Source organism: Zerene cesonia, chromosome 4, assembly GCF_012273895.1.
Source record: "Zerene cesonia ecotype Mississippi chromosome 4, Zerene_cesonia_1.1, whole genome shotgun sequence".
NCBI lineage: Eukaryota > Metazoa > Arthropoda > Insecta > Lepidoptera > Pieridae > Zerene > Zerene cesonia.
Window position 1 is genome coordinate 3,314,726 of NC_052105.1, and position 21,704 is coordinate 3,336,429.

The 21,704-nt window shown below is 34.3% G+C and overlaps 1 protein-coding gene across 1 annotated transcript in view; it reads right to left on the reverse strand.

The window, feature by feature from the left end:
- Positions 1-21,704, reverse strand: part of LOC119839782 — a 129,117-nt gene that overhangs the window by 2,883 nt on the left and 104,530 nt on the right. Inside the window, exons 3-5 of the mRNA XM_038366223.1 lie at positions 17,594-17,689; positions 3,222-3,636; positions 1-782 (exon numbers count right to left, since the gene is read on the reverse strand). Of these exons, the coding sequence (XP_038222151.1) occupies positions 1-782; positions 3,222-3,636; positions 17,594-17,689 (1,293 nt within the window). The remainder of the gene's footprint in view (positions 783-3,221; positions 3,637-17,593; positions 17,690-21,704) is intronic.

Consider the following 21,704-nt stretch of genomic DNA (forward strand, 5'->3'; position numbering starts at 1 on the left):
ATTCTCATTTTCCCTTTTCTGTCGTATAGTTGGAATTTTTGAGCGCCGAACGCTATCTGTTTTCATAGTCACCTTGCGCCGTCCTTTATAGTCTGGTTCACTCCGCTCAACAGCTTCAAAAGCTGATGGCTCTGATGATATAACTTTACGCTCTTCGGCTTGTAACAAGGCCGGATGATTGCTAACGCGGTCAAAGTCATCCAAATCATCATCAGAACGTGCAATTTTGCAGTCGAAAGCAGTCTCATATATCTGTCGAGTGGTCATTTCTTGTGGCCAGCGTGGCAAAGGCGCCGGCACATAAAATACGCTACGAGATGGACGGTGCTCATCTACATCTTCGGGCGCGGCGCACGCGCAGCCGGCCGCGTCGCGCCCACGACGCCTCGGCGGCATCCACGCGCTCTCTCCAGACGAAGATGACGATCGCTCTAGCTCACGAAAGCCATCTTCAGCCACTGAGAATCGTTTTGGCAGGTTTGGTCTTTGAGCAACGTGTGGGGCGTCAAGACTAGCCGATTTTCGGTAGCGTGTTCCTCGTGAAGATGACGTCGAGGATGCTGCTGGGGCTGAAGGTGCAGGTGGGGGCGGTGCAGTTTTAAACAAATCGCCGTAATAATATGGACTAGGATTTCTGCGAGGAGCGTTTGCGTAACGTGGATCAGAACGTCCACTGTCAGGCGAATGCAAGGACGGTGCAGTTGCAAATGGATCAAATTCACCGAACTCGTCTTCTTCCTCTTCTTCTTCTGTTGAGGACGACCTGTCGTCTGTTGATGATTCTATAACAATAAAAAAATTGGTTTAATATCCAGTGAGGCAAGTTATAACATAAAAATATAATTACTATTGCGAAGTGGAAAATGAAATGACGAGATTCAACAAAATTTAAAGAATAAAATGTGAGTAACGAGCTAGAAACATCCTTCAAGTCTGAGACCACGATTCGTCTCAAGTGGTCTCTTAAAAATAAACGAGAATGTGCACATATTGTGTATAATAAATTCATATTTAACGAGAGAGTTTTTAAATCATTTCTTGGAGTATTTCAAAACTATTTTTTTTATTATTTAACTTCAAACATAGCGTTTTGAGCTGTTAAGACGAAATTATTTACCACTGGAATTTTCTCGACCAAACTTTTTGTTTTATTTTGCCTTCTAGCCCAAATTACTAAAATATAATTATAAAAAAATAATACAGCCTGTTTTAATATTTTTAAGGTAACAAGATTTAATTTGAACACACAGTGTGATTTTTCTTCATTAAATCAGACCGATTTCATGGAATTTAAAAAATATACGTTTCCTCATGTGTACGATGCTAATCTAATTTCAAAAGCAAGCAAAAATACCCTAATGAGAATTCCTTGCTCTGAACAACAAAGGCACACGCTGAATGCATGTTAAAGCCTGGATTTATCCCTCTAGCCGCGACAAGCCCTTACAGGAAAGTTGCTTAGCGACAACGTTAGGGCGTATTGCCAATTAGTCATTATTGGCTTATTACTAATAAGTACTCACATTCTTCAATTCACAATGGAAACTAAAATTTGAATGAAACTTTATAAAATACACACAAATACAATCTATGTTGACTAGAATCCTTGCATTTTGCTTAAAGATGTGAAGGCATGAAGATTAAAATTAAATAGAAGCTTTCTAATTCCAATAACGGTTCCTAAAACACGAAATTGTCTATTAGTGACAGGGGTGTGTAAAGTGACGTCATTAGGTGACGTAATTACGTTTCCGCGTGACTGGACGTGTGCCCTACGAGCACGATTTTGTTAAATTGCCACGATTTACATGTTTAATGCCTTTTCAAAGTTGGGATATCGTAGGAGATAAAGCAATACTATTTGATCATAACGGTTCAATTTTAATGTATTGTCATTCAGTTAATAATAGACACAGACATAGCAATGATATGACATAATCGAAGCGGAAATCCGACTTAATCTAATAACCATGTATGGTGGAATATGAAACCATTTAAGTCTGCGTTAGCCCGGCTTATTCTGTATTTTGGATAAATAATATTAGTAAATACAACTATATAATCAAAGATGTCTTTATATAGGAATTACTAATATTTACGGAGAAGGAAGCTGGTAGGCACCAGACAGGCGTTGTAGTCAGGTCGTGGCAAGTTCATTTGAACTTAGCCTGAAACATGCTCACCATCTCTAGGCACAAAAATCATATACCGTAAATTCACTCAGTAGATGTGATAGAAAGCAAACAAAGAAATAAGTAAACCCACTTTCGCATTTATAATATTAGTGAGAACAGGAAAGATGATAATACGAAATCACCATTATATGACGCCATGGTAATTGGTAAATGGTAAAAACGAGTGGTAATTGGTAAATATTGAATTATGTTATGATATTTTGTATGTGCTTCTAGAAGAATTTGTGTATGAGTTTTGAAGTGTAGTGAAATGAGAATAACAATAACAATTTTGCAAATAATATAAAATCTGATTATAGTAAAAGAGAGATAAGTAATGATTTCACAATGAAATATTACAATCAGAAGCCTCTATTTATTACGTCCGAGATTTTTTCAGTCTAGACGAACAAACGGGAAAAAGGCTGATTAAAACTTGCCATTGTTGCTTCACTGCTAGTGCAGGTTTTATTAGCTCCGCCGCCTAATTGTGGACGTCCAATCGGCTTCTGTTCAAACTACTAGTTGGATGTTTCCACAACATTGTTGGAGACGAAATGAGCCATGAGATGCGGTGTCTCTCAATAAACTCAAACGATATGTTAAAAATACGTATTCAAATAATGTTCTAATAACTAAGTATATCCTTTAATGTATTTAATAATTAATAGTTAGTACAATTTTAACAAGTTACAAGGATATACAAAAATTTCCGTATATTTGTATTTTTACATGTAAAGTTTAGAAGTACATCCTTTTAAGACTTTTTACTTTATTTCCAGGTGGATGGACGGGTAGAACAGGATAGTTTGGTGCCTCGAGAACAATGCTTTTAACAAGGCCCTACCGCGATTGTTTTGGAGGAAGAAAGAATCTTTTGTCCTCATTTCTCGGAGATGAGATTGTCGCTACTTTTATAATATGTTGTATACGGTACTTTCATAATATGTGCTATATTATAATTATATAATCAGTTATTTAAATATATAATATGGTCATGTATTTAGTAACCATTAAAAGGTATTATTAAATATCGTATAAACATACCAGACTCGTAATATTGCTGTGAACGATGTCTCGATTGTCGTTCCTGTCTCAAAGGAGCTGAAGGCGCTGGCTCTGGTGGGGAGTCCGCGGATCCCTCGGGCGCGCTCTCAGGGCTTCTACGTGACTCGGGAGCAGACAAATCAAAGTCTGTCCTTCTGGCAGACTCGTAATCTGCGCGTCTTCGCGCTGACTCAGCGTCAAATGCCCGCCTTCCGGAATCTGCGTCGTATTCCCTTCCGAAGTATCTCCTCGATTCGTATTCGTATGGTCGTCTTTCAAAATCGTAGTTTTGTCTACGGGAATCGTTTCGCCATCTGGTGTCTGGTGAACGACGTGGTTCTCGAGAGCGACGCTTGTGTTGTGGAGATCTGCGCGCTGTGTCTCTTGGTGTGCAATATGCCTCTAGAAATTCAACCTGCAACAATACAAATTAACATTATTAGTGGTCCTAGAATATAACTCTGACCAATAATACAATTTGCGGACAGTTCAAAATTCAACTCAAAACATTCATTGCAAGCTAAATACATTTTGTTTTACATATTAGCAACCTTCTGCGGGTATTGCAATGGAAAGGGTTACATACATTTTAAATTATAAAATAATTAAATTTAAACGGTTTTAAACATGGAAAATTCTATTTGGCTCGAATATACCTGACGACGATTAGATGAAAAGAAGCCCTTCATCATGAAGGTCGATTATGTGGCAGAGTAAAGTGGTAATAAAATGCAGCGGTCACATATCCGACGACCGTAACGGTCGGTTAGGCGCTTTCTCCCCTCGACTGCGATCATTATTAGGGACCATTTCTGTTTATGAGGACGAGCATAAAGAATATTACGAGATATTGTGCTTGAATTGTAGATACGATTACGTGATAACGCTAAAACGAATGGTAAATTTTTGAGTTATTGCCAAATTTAGAGCCCCGAGTTATATTGTAGTTATAAAAATTCATATATTGTTTAATATATTTATTTTAAAATTTAAAATTTATACCAATTAACATTTAGTTTATACAAAAAGTTTATCTTACATTTATTTTTAAAGTTTACAATATATAAAGCCTATATCTCCCTAGCTAGATTAATGGGCAACCTGTATTTAGAAGAAACAGCTTGCTTCTAAAGTCAATTCACAATTTAAGCCATTTGACAAGTAGTTAATAATACAAAATAGTATATGCTAAAATTTGATAATTCCTTAGTCTTAAGCTTAGCTTTATGTTTTGGAACTAAGAAACACCCGACCTCGAGATGTTTACGCAAACGCGAGTTGAATGTACCGACCACCACAAGCATTGCATAATATATTACACAATGCGATTGCTAAACGATTAAAAAGTATAGCCTACCTACGTGAATATTTAAATTACGTTGGTTTGCTTGAGTTTGGCTTACCCGTGCAGGGAGGCTTTTAATCATAATAATTTTATGAAACAAACGAGCATGCCAGTCATTAAACATGAGGGAGACTTTAAAATAAGAAAAAAAGATTGACGACCGGTCTCAAGCTGCCCGCAGGGCTGTTCTTTATTCAAACTTCATAATCGAAAGGCTAGGCTCATCTGGTGCATTGTTTAACGATTCCTTCGTACGCATGAAAATTTATTTACATAATTAAACATCGGCTCCACCACCCTCGTTTTGATTTGCGATGTCTACAGAAATGTTGTCGTTATTTGCATTATTTTCACGCTTAATTAGAATTTGCAAAATGCTTTTTGTTAGAAATCACAGAGGCTCATTAAAAGTTTTGCATTATTAAGTTGAATAATTTAATGGGAAAAACGTTCTGTGGTTGAATTAAAATTTTAGGGTTCCTTTCTCGGAGAGTGTATACGATTGTAAAATTATAGTTATATATAAGTTTTGGGAAGGGAAGAGAGGCCTTTGCCCAGCAGTGGGACAGTCATGGCTATTAAAAAAAAAAAGTTTTATAGCAATGTACTGATTAGAATCATCATAAATTTATCAACTGAAAAGATAAAACATGAAATAAAAGCTGAATTATATTTGTAACTAGATGGTACAAGCTGGTGTGATGGTAATTGATTGGACGATCATAAATGTTTCGGGCTTGGTCCCTCTCGTTTTATTTACCAATTCAAATCAATGCTAGCGCTGGAACGGAAGGGTTCGATGAAAGCATCGAATTGAATATTGCTCAAACACAATTCGTCAAATTGTAAAGGGTTAATAGTGAACTATTGCTCACTTTCCGGTATAACTACAGACACTAATGATACACTTCCTAGCAAACCCAATATAAACTGAAGGTTTAAATGACCGGTACAATCTATATCCCCATTCCTTTGAAGCGCTTAATGAATGTTTATTGCAATAATCAATATGAACGCAAGTTGTTTACTTTGTTATGAATTATTGCTTATTGTATATTATGTCGTTAGAGTATCTGCTCCGTCGTATCAACTCGTTATTTAATTTGATACCTTTAGACGTTATTTTGACAACATAACTAATATCGGTTTAATAAGAAAATTTATATCGGGTGATATTTTTTTTAATTTATACAAATAACGTATAAAAACAATTATAAATGTCAGATATGTATAAGTAGGTACAACAAAAAAAATTATATCAATAGCACTATAGAGTTTAATTCTGAGTATGACTAATTTTCAAAAGTCAGCATTATAAATTAAATATGTCACCAAGTGCTAATCTAACCTTATCTTATCCAGAACAACCGAGATAAAATAAATAAATTGCATATCACATGAGTCCACATCGTAATATCGGTATTCATCTTTAACCACATTTTAGCAGACACCTACTAAAATAAACAAACATAAGCCGGCCTCAAATTCAGAGAGCAAAAAAATTTCAAGACTGATATGAATCATCGTAAGCGTATACAAGTGTTCGCAAATAACATTGAAGAATGACAATTGAACAAAGTAAACAATGCATGGTTCATATCCAAACACAAATAACAATAAAGAGCTGATCTTATTATAGAGAAAGCTATAATTCCGGGTTTGCTATGAGTAATGCCCACAGTATTAAGGATGTGGGACAACTTTTAGACGGCCACATGAGTCAGCCCCGGCGATGTATAAATACCGGAGACACGCCTCCTGGCTCGCCGAGCTAAAATAGTGCACTGCAGTGTCGTATAACATAAATATATATCGCACATCTGTCATGAAGCCAGATTTTAAGATTCTATAAAAACCGGATTTTAAAAACTCTATCCCACGTTTAATTATAAGTGTACTTCAAAGGATTTGGTGAAAACAAACAATCACTGCTCATGGATAAGTTAAATCCCACGACACTGTATAAATAAATATGTACCTATAATAAACTGATTTTCAATTAGAATTTTTGCCTTTAATGTATGATTCATCAGTTTTGGCAAATCTTTATCTGCATACCGTACTCAGTAAACGAAATATTAAAAATTTAATCATTTTAATTTGGCTAAGATAATTGTTATCGTGACGCCACTGGTTGTAAAACTAAAATATAAACAACCAAGCAATGATAAGATCGACAATCACGGTAATGGAATATTACGTGAGAAAATAAAAGTCTAGGGAAATTGGAATGAAAACCATATCGGAATCAGAATGTACGATCGTCGCGGTCAATTCCACGTCGCACAAACCTTGTCTGGTCACGTTCCGCAAACTAGAAGCCGAAGCTGCAAACAGGTCTACACAACTGAATTAAACAGACATCCTTTTTTTTTCTTTCCATTTCGATAAAGTCCGCAAACGTGCTTTCCAATTGTTTTGATTTCTAAACTGATGGCAACGCGACGGAACGTCTGCCATTAGTCTAGTCATACTACAATTTATTATGATAATAGAAATATGAAGTATTCTGAGAAACACGAAGTACTCGCTATTTCATCTAGCTTCACTAAATTAGACACACAATTGTTGTAAATGACAAAACAAGCGGAGGAAATAAGCTTAATTACTAAGTTGCCAGTCCGAATCGCCCAAAGGCCGGGGGTCTTAAGTAGACCCTTACGAGTGTTTCAATGAAGGAAACAATTAAGGGCGAAATTTTCAACGCTCCTTATAGAGGACACGTCACTTAGGATAATTATTGCATTAAATTTATTTAAGTATACACAGAAGACACAATTTCAAGATAAAAGTATACAAAAAATATGTGAATGAAGACGTATGGATGTATGTGGCTTTGTTAAACAGATTAATTTTTCTATAGTGATGTTGTTCTTATTGTTAGAAGTTTGAAAGGGCATTCAAAAATCAAAAGGGAGAATTTTGAATGCGATGCTTATGACACGTTTTAAGGAAAGACCGGATGAAACGTGGAGATAAATCATTATGAATGAGAGCTATGAGAACCCTTGTTCGTGAGCAGCTGAGTTTGAAAAGTGTTTTGGTTTAACATCTGCCAGAAACCGGATGTTTTAATGTTCGGCAAAAGATTATATCACGCATTTGTATTGTTCGATGCATTGTAAACTATGATAGGTTTTACGTACGCAAACAACATTTGAATTGGCAGGAAGTAGTTTGTAGTATATTTTATTTCCTTATCAATAAAAGGTTGCGCCCAGTACGATACAGCAAACTTTGCTCTTTGAACTTGTAACTGAGTTAAGTCAACCCGAGGGATTGCTGGGGGTTCTAATCAATATCCACTAGTGTCTGGATCTAACAATGTTTCTTTAAAGTTTTTAAATTTTCAAAACGACATTGACTTAATGCAATATTTATGGGTGTCTCTCGTAGTAATTTTTGAGTTATATTTTCAAATGTTTTATTAAATTGTTATTCTAATTCGAAGAACGTGTTGTTTTGTCTTTTCATTAATTTTGTTTGATATGATGACTCAGTTATTGACCTTTTTTGTACGCGGATAATAAATTACTGTAGCTTTTGTCAATCTTGTGGGATGTGTTTGTCAATATTCGTTATAAGTGGGCTGGTAATAAAAACACCAAGGATATACTAATTGAAAATAAGATTAAGATATGCTTTAGAACGTTGTAAACAATCTTCGTCCTTGTTACTATATTATGTGATATACTTCCTATAGGTAAATCGATCTTTAACCACGCAAAGCGAGTCCTGCATTCACTACCTCAATAACCTCTCCCGTTCCTTTGTCTTACAGGTGTGGTTTGACAACTTTCAGCCAATTCCTATAGTCTAACAGAATTTTATGTCTTACGAAAATTCCTGACACTTAAATGTTTCCTATTACCTATTCATTTGTAATTCTAACTATTCTATGTAATAACTCGCAATCAGCAGATGCATCCGTTTTATTAATACAACTTGAACATGATTGTTTCCCATACAATAAATAGGTATTTTCATTCATTTCATTCAAGTAGTGATACTTGAGTTTTTTCTTCATTACTGCTACTAAATCTAAGGAATCTTAACTATAGTTCAATAATAATAAACTTACCACATGTACTACTAAAATCCATTGAGCAATCTGCTTCATTTTCGATATTAACTTCTTATTAGAAGGCATTTTTGTAGTCACTAATATAACTATGTACGAAATCCACAAATACCACTGTAATCATCAACGTATCGACCGTTTCACTAGTGACACGCACACATTGAAAACTAACAACTAGAACTAATACACTTTCACAAACTTGTTCTTAACCTACGTACTGTTTTTATTGTCCCTTATCTCGTCTACTCTTGTGTAAGTATTGGCGTTTGGCAGTAAAAACCTGCGATATAAACGCCTAAAACGGTTCGGTTGCCTACTTGACGAGTCCAACTGTAGACTGACAACACTTCTCAAACACTATACGCGAATGTGTAAAACGGTGACTCATCGGCCCCGCATACTGTTTACCGAGGCTTGAGTCATCGCATGGTAGGAATATACCGTCGAGCGCTGCAGCGCTCTCAAAGCACACGCACAGAAATGCGACGCTAAACAATACACATTTTGCTAGCTCTTCAGCGCTTTGTTGCATGAAATCGACTCCATTAATACCTCGATTCCGCACGTGTCCCCCAAATAGCTATGCTATAATAAACTATAATTTGTTTCACTAAAAGCTATTTTCGCATGATACGAAAGTAGCCAGGGAAACGAAACGTAAACTTTCGCGTTTGAAACTCGACTTGTTATGTTAGATTACGACGTCCGACTAGGTCGAATGCCGTTTTGAGGTCGTTTAAGCGATACATACTTTAACTTAATGTATCTTAGTAAATTGCACACAAAGATAATGTAAATACGAATGACTAATCGAATCAAGAATGTGGCCTTAAAATAAATCTAACGCGCAATTAAATTTCGGAAGTGTAATTGGGTTAGTTTAGTACAAATTATAAATTCAATAAAATAAGACAATGTGACTGTAATATGATAATAATAATAAACTATTAAATTAAAATAAAATAATTAATAGAGAAATAATATTTTAATGCTATATGAGTTTAAAGTTCATTGGTCAATGATACAATAATTCCCATTATGTAAAAAGGTATTTTATAAGTATGAATATTAAAATATTAGTACTATGACAATGTTTTTCAATAGGCCCATGTTGCATAGCCACAATCTTAGCAACTACTGTACCGATTTCAGAATTCTTTCACTGTTTGAATGCAAGTGATCGCTGGGTGCTATAGACTACATAGTATGTAACATGTACCAAGGGGAAAGCCGGGGCGGGGCGCTTGTAGAATAAATTTAGATAGGTGTATAAGTTTGTATGGGATTACTCAAAAACATTTGGACTCAGTGGCTTGACAATAAGTAGGCACACAGATAATTTATTTATGACAGTGGATTAACAAAATTTGTGTTTGTGTCACAGATGTGTAGATAATTTAGAATAAATAAATTTATTTATTTAAAACACAACGGAAACTAAAATATATCAAATATATTCTACAAAACACCTAATTCAATGCATAACAAAAAATCCATACTTTGGAATTCTTCATGGACGGTATACATTTCTGCAAATAATTTAAAATGAACTATTGTTTTAATACAAAAATGTTATAACACAACCATACAATTTATAATGTACAATCGAGACAGGCAATCTGGAAAGTTCGTAGGCAGATCTTTTTTAAAAGATGATCTAAGTTCGAGGGTGAATGCACTCAGCCTCACAGTATGGTGTCGATGACGTTATCGCATTGATATTGAAGTTTAAATCATTTTTAAAAAGCTTTTCGAATATTTCCTTGCTCATCGAGCGTTAGACACCACTGAGTTTATAAATACAATTTCATCAATTGATTGCTTTTAATTTAAGAATTAAATATGCGCTAAATTTATTGCTATTTTATAAATTTGAAATAGAAAAGAATTCTCTCTATCAAACCTACAATGACATCAAGCTGAAGAGTTTGTTTGTTTGAACGCGCAAATCGAAGGAACTGCTGTCCCGAATTCAGAAATTATTTCAACGTTGAATAGGTACGTGAATTTTGTATGCTATGGCTCCGAATGTAACGCATAAAAGCGGGGTGTCTCGCTAGTACATCTATACAATAAATTTTTCGGAATTTAAATAGATTTTTATTATTAAACATAAGTATGGAACATTTAAAAATGTACTCTATACTAGCGTTGGTAGTACTTAATCCTAAGAAAGAAACAATGATAAATAATTCTGCCCTTTATTTCAATCAGCCAATGCCTCGATGTAGAAATGCTTTTTCACGTATTATCCTTGCGATTAATCCACATGTATTAATAACACGACTTTTACTTTCCAAATCACGTAAACAAGTCATCGAAATCGAATGAATAAGGTCTTTCAAGGTCTTTGATTCAGATGAGTTCTCAGTAACACAAGATAGGTCACGTTTGAGACTTCTTTGAGACGAGAGGTCTAAAGATATATCATCATTCGACTCGTTCGAGTGTAATATCTGTTAAAATTCAAAACGTAATATTATGTAGATAAATTACATGTAAACTACCAATGAAATAATAGAAATATTTTTTAGAAATAATTTATTGTGGGAGTCAAGCACGCTTCGGCACGAATTGGGCCAGCTCGCACCGGGGAAGTACCACAGCCCCTCAGAAAACCGGCGTGAAAAAGTGGCATGCCACTGTGTTTCGTACGGTGAGTGGGGGAGCCGGAGGCCCGTTTCCTTTTCCTCACCCGTCCCAGTCCATTCCTTCTTTCCAGTCGTTAATCCATTCCTTTTCCCTTACCCCAAAAAAGTGAGCAGCGCATTCGCAGAGGCCCTACCTTTGCGAATGTTCATGGGCGGTGGTGATCGCTTACCATCAGGCGAACCACCTGCTCAGTTGCCCGCTATGACATAAAAAAATAAACAAATAATAATATTAGCTGCTGCCTATCCTTCTAATCTTTATCCTACTAATATTATAAACGCGAAAAGTTATAATAATGTATGGATGTTGGTTACTTTCAATAATATTTTAAAATTGGTATGAAATTTGGTACAGAGATAGATTTTAACTGGAATGACACATATTCTACATTTAACGATGCAAGTGAAATCGCAGGTTCCAGCTAGTTAATATTAGTGGATTATTTCCCGCAAACACTTTTAATCAAGAGTAATGATCTGTGTTTGTATTATCTGCAATTATTAAAAAATGCTAATTTTAAGAATTGTAATAAAATAAACATTCAATAACAATTACTATTCACAAATGCTTTATATCCTAACGATCCAAGCCATCTCTTCTATAATTACAAATGTGTTCGTGTAGCATTATTCGATTGACCCAAAGAAAGTCGTTAGTAGTTAGTCTCGGTATGATTTTCAAAAGTCACGGGGACCCCAAAATCGTTGACTCCATGACTCACTTCCCCTATCTTTCCAGCCGCATATGGGCTGCAACCGTTCATGTGGAATAATGAGTCATTTTTGGTACAGGTGTTCGTTTGATGTACATATGTTTATGTCGTTACTTATCAGGATATCTAAAAGGGGAAGCGAATTTATATTGAATTTATATTGGGAGCGTATCGGTTACTGCATACGGTTTGTTTATGTTTTGTGAAGACAGCCTGATCACGAAAGAAAAAGTGATAATTGTAGGATATTTTTTCAGTTTTTTTTACGTGTTCTCGAGAGTGTATAGAGTACAAGAAAGATATTTGATATTAAACTGCTTTGTTCGACTTACGTTTTGTTGATAATTTTTTATGTGTTTATTCGATTAAAATGAAGATTACAGTATCTATTACGAACTATTTACTAATCTGTGGTATTACGCTTGCATTATCCTTCTTGTTTCCCAATATATTTACGAGGTGTGGAATTGCAAATTATGTCATTTATGACCAAATGACGAGTCTTACATTTTCCTTCCTCTGACATTAAATACATTTTCATTCATATAAATCCATGACAATAATTAACGAGGCATTAACCATATTCAACACTTATACCTAAACAAACAGTGAGTATAAAGAAATCCAATGTAACTCACCTCTGCATACGTAAATGAAAGAATGCAAAAATGCCAACGTCACAGCTATATGACAACTCATATTTACATTAGCATATACGGTCATAAGGCTTTAGTTGCGTCAAACAATAATAAAAATCCGAGTTAGTAATTTGTTACCTACAAAGGCAATCCTACTAATATTATAAATGCGAAAGTTTGTAAGGATGTGTGTGTGTTTGTTGCTCTTTCACGCAAAGAATACTGAACCGATTGCAATTAAATTTGGTACGTAGACAGCTGGACAACTGGAACTTTTTATCCCGATATTCCTACGGGATACGGACTAACGCGGGTGAAATCGCAAGGCGCAGCTAGTATTACTGTATTTGCCACATTTATCACGATTATTCTGTCTTAGATAGTATATATGAAAATTATATTAGGTATCTATATGTATGCTAGCATCTGTTACGGCCGATATGTCTATTCGTAAAAAGGTCGTTATTATTAACATATAATTGCAATCAATATTTAATTAAAATCAAGGCAAAACTTAGAAAGAGGTTTACACTAACGATATTAACCAACACGTGTATATAAATAAATCGTTCCACGTCAAGAGAAATACCATTAGTGCTTATAAAAATGACGAGCGAAGATAATGACGCATGCTTCCAGTGTTGGCATAACAATCACATGACAGATGCAAAGGGGTTTCCTTGAAAACACCGATGACCTAAGAACGAAGCTCGCCATTTACATAAAAGCTATATAGTTTAACGGTCAGTTAAAACGGAGTCTTGCGTTCAATTCTGTACCATTATTTTGATGTTTGTCACGTGATAAGGGGTTATCGAAGCTCAGAGGCGAGTGTTTCGTAAATGTAGATTATTTTTGACACAGTCATGCTATAAATATAAATCATAGGTTAATTAATTATTTATAGACGTAATATAGAAATCGTATTACTTATTGTTCTCTACAATACGTTGTCTTTTTGCAAGGATAGCAAAATATTTGGGAAGTATTATATGTTAATACATTTTTGCACCTCTTTGCATCTATGTTTTCAATGTTACGTAATCCTGAATGAATAACAATATGTCAGGTAATTCCTCACCGCAAACTGCTCAATCAGCCTCTCTAAAACAAACACACCAGTAACATCATTTTCGTCCCAATCAACAATGACGCACCCCTATTGTTTACGATATGACACAACCCCGTCCAGCAGGGATGAAACTGACTCACCGCCTGACTCATTAACTTACAATCAATCATTATAATAATGATTAATTTCAATGACTTATACCATTGTAATCGTTAATTGCGACTGAATGAATTGAGCTTATAAAAATTCTAAACGTGCACCGGATGAGTCAAATTGATTTTTATATAATTGTTGAGTGTTTAGGACTGAATAAATTAATTATGAAATGACAGTGACTATTACGTTTTAATATGAAAGAATAATAACTTAATATTATCTTAATTACTTCCGAAAAAATATTAAAATTGCCCGAAGAAGGGCGCCATTTAAGCTTCGACACGACAGAATACCGGATCTGACACTTAAAGCTTATATTCAGTCCCATTGTATTCAGAGTAGAAGAGGATTATATATTATCTAGTGTTAAGTGCTGATTTCACACTATATTTCACACGTTAGTCACTTCTTAGCTATGTGAAATCTTTTGTTGATTGTATTTGTTTGCTTATAGAAAGAAAAAATAAAGTAATGATAAGATAAAAGATATAAATATCGCTAGTGCGATATCAGTAAAGCCCTTCTTGGGTTAGTAACAAGTAATACGTATGAAAGAGATTAGCATACTTAATGAAACAGTTACCTAAGTCTTTGTTTTCATTTTTATACACGATGTCTTCTAATATAATATTACGATAGAACTACATGGAACCGTAATTTTTAAAACGCTGTTTTGGTTTACCTGTAAGCATGCAAGTTACTGTTATATCTTAATCCTGATGTGTGATAACCATTCCTAACATGTAGAACAAATGTTTTTCTTATTAACATACTTTACATATTATACTAGAAAACGCCTCTGAGCAATATGTCAACCCTAAAAAATGACATCTCTTCGTATCCATCGTACATGCACAAAGCACGCCGAAATTAGATCAAGAATTCCATAAATTAAGGACCGTTGCATCATATGTTTAATATCATTAGCCAGAAAGACTCCAAGTGAGTCACAGAGCTTAAAAAGGATACATTCACAAGCATGCGTACGAGTGTGTGCCGATGTTCGGATGCAACATGAATGAGTTGAACGACACTCTGACTCACTCAACTTGAGTAACGTATACTTGAAAGGTCATGCGATTTGCTCAATTTTTTTAGTTGTTAAAGTCAAAACAGTAATTAATCTTCGTTACGCTGTATTGAAAGAAATATATATTGTTTCAACGACGCGACGTTAAGTTAAATGTATTAGATGGACTTTTGTTGACCTCAAAAGTGTTTTTTGTATAAGTAAGCAGATGTTGGAACTGTGGGTGACCACTAAACATTTGTCTCACGTGTTTCTTTGATTGTTCTTATATATAAAGTATGTACCGATTCTTTTTCTTTATTTAAATTTGTGGACAAGTTATCTGGGAGAGTTCACACTAACAACTTTCTTTCATTAAACTTTGTACATTTGGCACAGACCATTAAATCTTAAGAATATTAAAGTAGAATCATGACGACTATGGTCTGGATAAGCTTCTATATTAAACTGGTTTAGATCCAATAAATTTACTGAACTTTCCGTGCAATGGGAAAACCAAAGAAGCATTTGATAACTCCAACTTGTTATGGGTTTTTTGTGACAGATTCTATTTACCTCAGGGAATGCCTTAGCGATATAATTATTACCTGGAAATTTGTATGAAACCGTATCCCAATAAGCACCCAAATAAATTTCCTATCATTTAAGATTTAATCTTTATGTTATTAACGTTACATGAGTTAAATTTATCGATACCGGTCATTTAATCCTTAGTTATCAATGTATTTTTAGGGTTCCATGCCCAAATGGTAAAATGAAACCCTACTTAGATTTGCTGATGTTTGTGTATCCGTCTGCCCGTCTGTAAGTCACCAGGTTTGTACCTCATGAGCCGTTATAGTTAGGCTGTTGAAATTTTGGCTGAAATTCAGAGATTATGTATTTCTGTTTTCAGTATAACGAAAAAATAAAGATAAAGGAATGCTTGGCACGATCATACACTCAACTCATCTTCATGTATTAATGAATACACGTATTGACTTGGTATTACCTAATGCCTTTTCAGTCTGCTGTTTTTTAGTATCCAGAGATATCCTTTCTTGCGTTTCTTATACAAATAAGAAGACGTAAATTACTGATGTATGTAACTAATTTAATTCCTTCGTTTCATTGTGCAATGGGTGTTCTTTGAAATTTATAATTGTTGCAGAGAAACCGCAGAAAATAATTAATTCAAGCGATTCCAAGACTTTGCTATTAATAATACATCGAATGATTTATTATCTGATGATTTACTATGGTGTATATTAAAATGATAATTTGCAATTCTATTTATGATACGTAATATATCTCTTTACGATCTCACATTAGAATTTTGTAAGCATTCAAGGCTCACCCGTCAGACGTCCTGCCTTTGCGCGAATTCTCAAACGCATATAGTTGCCGTTCAGTTTTCAGTGTTTAAGTAAAGATTGCTTACATGTTAAAAGTATTCTTTTTATATAATAACGTATATATATATATATGCATTAATTTTTTTTTCTTTTATATTTCATAACGGGCAGCTGAGCTGGTGGCTCGCCTGATGGTAAGCGATCACCACCGCCCATAAACATTCGCATAGGTAGTACCTCTGTGAATGCGCTGCCCGCTTTTATGGGGTAAGGGAAAAAGGAAAGGATTAACGACTGGAAAGAAGGAATGGACTAGGACGGGTGAGGAAAAGGAAACGGCATAATAGAAAATGTCTACTTTATAACATTTATGAAGGACCATTTTGGAGGCATAAATAGATTTTCGCAATTAATTTTGCGCATGTTAGGTGCTAGCAAATAATCCTGAAAATTGCAATAATTAAATCAATAATTCAATTATTTAAGTAAATTATATTACGATGAACGATTAATTTAATGTTTTAACTCCAGCAATATAATGGAAGCAGACAAGATAATTTGTGTCTACCTCCAAACGATGATACGAATGGTTCCGCATGCAAATTGACAAATTAAGCAAATGTTAGAATGAAATGAGGTGACTAATTGATAAGGATAGCATGATTCACTCAACACATATCACTTATCAGTATTTATTGACTGCAGTTACGGAAATCGGTCAAGTCACAAGGTAATCGTTACGTCAATATGAGACGCGTAGTTTTATATACACATAGTAACACGTTTGTGTTTTGTGTTTTATTTGTCATAGTTTTCATATAATGTGTAAGGACACATTATTTATTTTATTATTTGATTGATAATGATTTGTTTGAAGATATACCGACTAGTCGCTTTGGTTCCGTTTATGCTTTTCTGCTTTAATTGCAAATATTATGGTACAAATAATGCATTTAAAATGACGTGAAAAAACAACATAGTTTACAACAAACAACAAACGCGTCAGTAGATCCATTCATGTCTGATGATGACATGTATGGATAAATATTTATTTGTGGATAATATAAATATTGACTATAAAACCTTCGCATAATCTCCGCAGGTTTTTATAGTTAATATATACGAAGCACATACGTGTACCTAAACATATTAATAAAATTTGGTGTTATATCGCATCTTTATTCTAAATTGTAAGGAAAATGAAAATTGTGAAAAAATAAAGTATTTGTATGAATATAATGTTATAGATATCATTACAAACAGATATGTTATATGTAACAAAAGTATATAACGAAAATATATATAAAAACATAAAAGAATAAGAAAAAGAGAAGACGGGATTAGGTACTCACCTTAGGAGCGGATATCTCGTGGAAGGAGCTCGGACGGGGCGCTGGGCCAGCGGACACGCAGTCGACGGGGACGCTGTAGTCTGCACACAACGCGGCCTGAAACCAAAGGATATCTGTGAGAATAGTGTTGATTGCAGTTGCGTAGCTAGGTAACCTAGGGCCCTGGGGCAAATAAAAAATGAGGCCCACTGTTATCAAAACTGATAAGGTTTTTTAAAGTAAAATCATTAATAGAAAATATCTACTTTTTTACATTTATGTAGGACCATTTTGGAGATATAAATAGGTTTTCGCATGTTAGGTTCTAGCAAATAATCCTGAAAATTGCAATAATTAAATCAATATTTCAATTATTTATGTAAATTATATTACGATGAACGATTAAATCAATGTTTTAACTATTAAAAATGCTAATAATATAGTTTCAAATATGCGTATATCTATTTGAATATATGTGAGTCAATTCATATATGTATATTAATTACTGTTTTCTATAGTGTTCCGTAGTTCTAGTGGTAGAGCGTCGGCATATCGCACATGGTATGGTGTGGGTTCGGTTCCCACAGCTAGTAACGTTTTTTTTTAGGATTCTCCAATAAATTTTATATTCATCACAATGTAATATTTATTTCAATTTAATCATCATTTTGTTTGAAAGTAGTAGTGTGATTTTTAATGAACTTTTTACATATGGCTGATTTACGATGGCCAAGTCGATCTGTTTGTTTAAAACGTAAAATATTTTTATTATTGGCATGATAATTACTTAAGACAGAAGGTCCATTAAGTAGAGATTAAAATAGATTAACCGACTTGGTAGTACATGGATCTCACAATTTTTTACGGTGATGTGACTGAGCTGCGAGACTTGGGTTTTTTTTACAGGATGTTTCTGATGGCATCTCACTTCTTTTTGTAGAGTCCTAACGAATTTTCTTAAAGGCTTTGTCTTTTGCGTACTGCGAACGTTAACGCAATTAACTGCAAATATAACTTTGTAATCCTCTACGTTTATATGGGATTACAAAGTTATTCATGCAGTTGGTGTATTATGAAAAATAAACCGAAATTACAGCATATTTAGGTTTTCCCTTGATTAAAACACTAAACTCTATTTGTATTCTACACTATGAAGATTCTATGGCTGTTATGAATCTATGAAGGAAAGGTTGCCTTGGACTTTTGATGATTAGTAAGTCGATCAGTGAGTGACAAAATACAGAAACTTTAACAAGTTGTCATTCTTAAATAACTGGTTCAAATTGACTGAAATTTTAAATAATATACCGTATTTACATAATGCCTGAACAGTTAGTGAAAATTCAGGCTTCTTGTTTTATCCACAACGAAATGATAAGGGGGTCGAAAATAGCCTGAATAGTTTCGAGAAAAGGATGGTACGGAAGTGCCACTTTTTTTTTGCTCGAAATTTTCAAAAGAGTTCGATTGAGATTTCTGGTAAGGATTCGAGGGCTGCCTGAGCTTGAGGGCCCCGGGGCACTGCCCCGCCTAGCCCCTTGGTAGCTATGACAGTATGTGTCTATCTACACTAACATTATAAAAAGAAAGCATTTGCATTTTTGTAACGTTTTACACAAAAACTACTCGATCGATTTCAAAAATTATTTCACCATTAAAAAGCTGCATCTATACAGAGTGACATACGCTACATATTATGAACTACGGGCGAAACCGGGGCGAACGTAGACTGGTACAAAATAATCGTAGATAATTATTTGTATATATACATACGATCCAAATAAATTGCAAATCCTGTAACGTGAAATAGTCCTTTCGTTATTCACTCCTTGGATTGAATATATTCAAATCTTACTTTAGTATCAATAATTTATTCAACCGCAGCAAGATCTTCGCCTACAAAATTATCCGATAATGTTATTGAGAAAAATCCCTGCAAAATATTTGCCCTTGGCATCATAATTGTACGCAATTTCCCTAAGTAATTGAAATAGATGCAAATATATGGAATTCCTGACGGGAATCTCGCCCGCAGCGTTTCGGGGGTTCCCTCCCGCTGTCGTATACCTCGGTATCATACGATAGTGTGCGTCATATATCTATAATAACACTGTTACGATAAAAATTTATTAGTTATTAAGTCTATGGTGGCTTATATACATTTTCTTGATATGATATACGATTAGTACATGTTTGTATTTATACCTACGGCTTCATAGAAGAATTTTCCTACAAAATTTCGAAACTTCACTTCTGTTGTAAATCCTTCCTTAATCATTCTTTGCTTTCAAATATAAGCATATAAATTTACTACAGAGTACAGATCTAAATTTGGCTTATTATATATTAATTTGGCTTAATATGATATATTATATTATAAATGTAAAAAGTACATTTAATGATTTTAAATGAAACATATTAATAAATTCACTATTACTTTGATCATTTCCGTATATAACTCCACATGAAATTCGAATATAGATCAAAATAAATCCATGTACAAGCGACATTTATATTTATATAGCCAAAAAGGTCGTTTAACTGTCTGTAGATAATGAAAAGAGAGTTCAAAGAAATAAACGAAAACCGCTCAGCTTCGATGTCCATCATATAAAGCGACATAGATTGAAATAAAATTAAACAGTCGAAATCAATAAAAGCATGATACACAAAGGAATCCGATCCCCATTCGGGGAGTTTAAATTAATTGATCTTAATTATCGTTTTGTTTTCGGCCCCGAAGCTTTCGTTAATTATTACCTTCAGCTACGCTGTATCTAATTTTTCTTTGCTTTATAAATAACAATCATTAAAGGCTGAAGTTTACACATTTATTAATATAGTGACTAGCGAAAATCGAAAAATAATGATAATCTTATGTATTTCTATAGTATAATGGCTTAACCGGCATAGATATTCCCCATAACAAAGCCGAGAAAGTTCATTTTAGATTATTATATTTTCCTTAAATACAATTAATCTGAAATCAATGTTATAAAAGATTAAACTTTGTAGATGTGTGTGTAGAAATACGTGCCAGCACAGATAACATTATATTAAACGTGTCAGTAAAGAGCTTAATATCTATACTAAATTATAAAGCTAAAGCGTTTGTTTCTTTGTTTGTTTAAACGCACTATTCTCAGGAACTACTGGTCCGATTCGAAAAATCGTTTTCGTGTTAGATAGGCCATTTATTCAGGAAGGCTATAGGCTATATATGTACCACGGGCGAAGCCGGAGCGGACCGCTAGTGGTAGATACACACTTAACCAATAACAAACATTCGTGATCGAAATTCTCAACACTCATACTATCATATATATTCAACATTGTATACACAAAAGCTACGAAAGCAATATTCCGATTAACAAAGCCTAACTTTCCATAAACACATATCGATAAGGGCTACTCCACACAAACTGTGGAGTGAACTGAACTTCATGTACATATCGCTCATCAATAGCAAGCTTTACGGTTGACTACGTGTGTGTTGGCGTTATGAAAATCTCGCATAGTTCTAATATTGAGTTATGCAGACGGGCTGGAAGTGATGGCTTTTCCAATATCGACTGTCTGGTTATTTCTTAGTGCTTATGGCCACTAAGAAATAGCTCAGCGCCTAATATCATCATGCCGGCGGGATTTATCAACGTCAACCAAAAGCCTTTGTTATCAAAGACATAACCGTGGTCGTGTGATGTTTTATAATTTCAATATCCAACAGCGTTGTGTGTTGTACGGTTAATCTTGTATAGGTTTTACCTATTAGCGTTTAAAATAGCCTATGTATGTGCTTTGTAAATTTGCGTCAGACGATTATTATATAATTTTAATATAAACTTTCGCATGAAGACGAGAACGTTACTATGCATTATTCGTTGAAGATGGAAGAGGGTAATGAACATAATACCTATGCGATTGACAAACTGTTATAGTCGCAAACTCTGATATTTCGATAAAATGATGAGATAAGCAAAGGATTATAAATTTATTTTCAGAACATTTTCAGACTACTTATGTCTTAATCTTTATCATGGTATTTTATAAAACACATTCAAAACAGATAGGTAGGTTAATTTTAAAATTCTCAGAAAAAATCCTTTTTAGATATGAGTATGACGTCACTGAA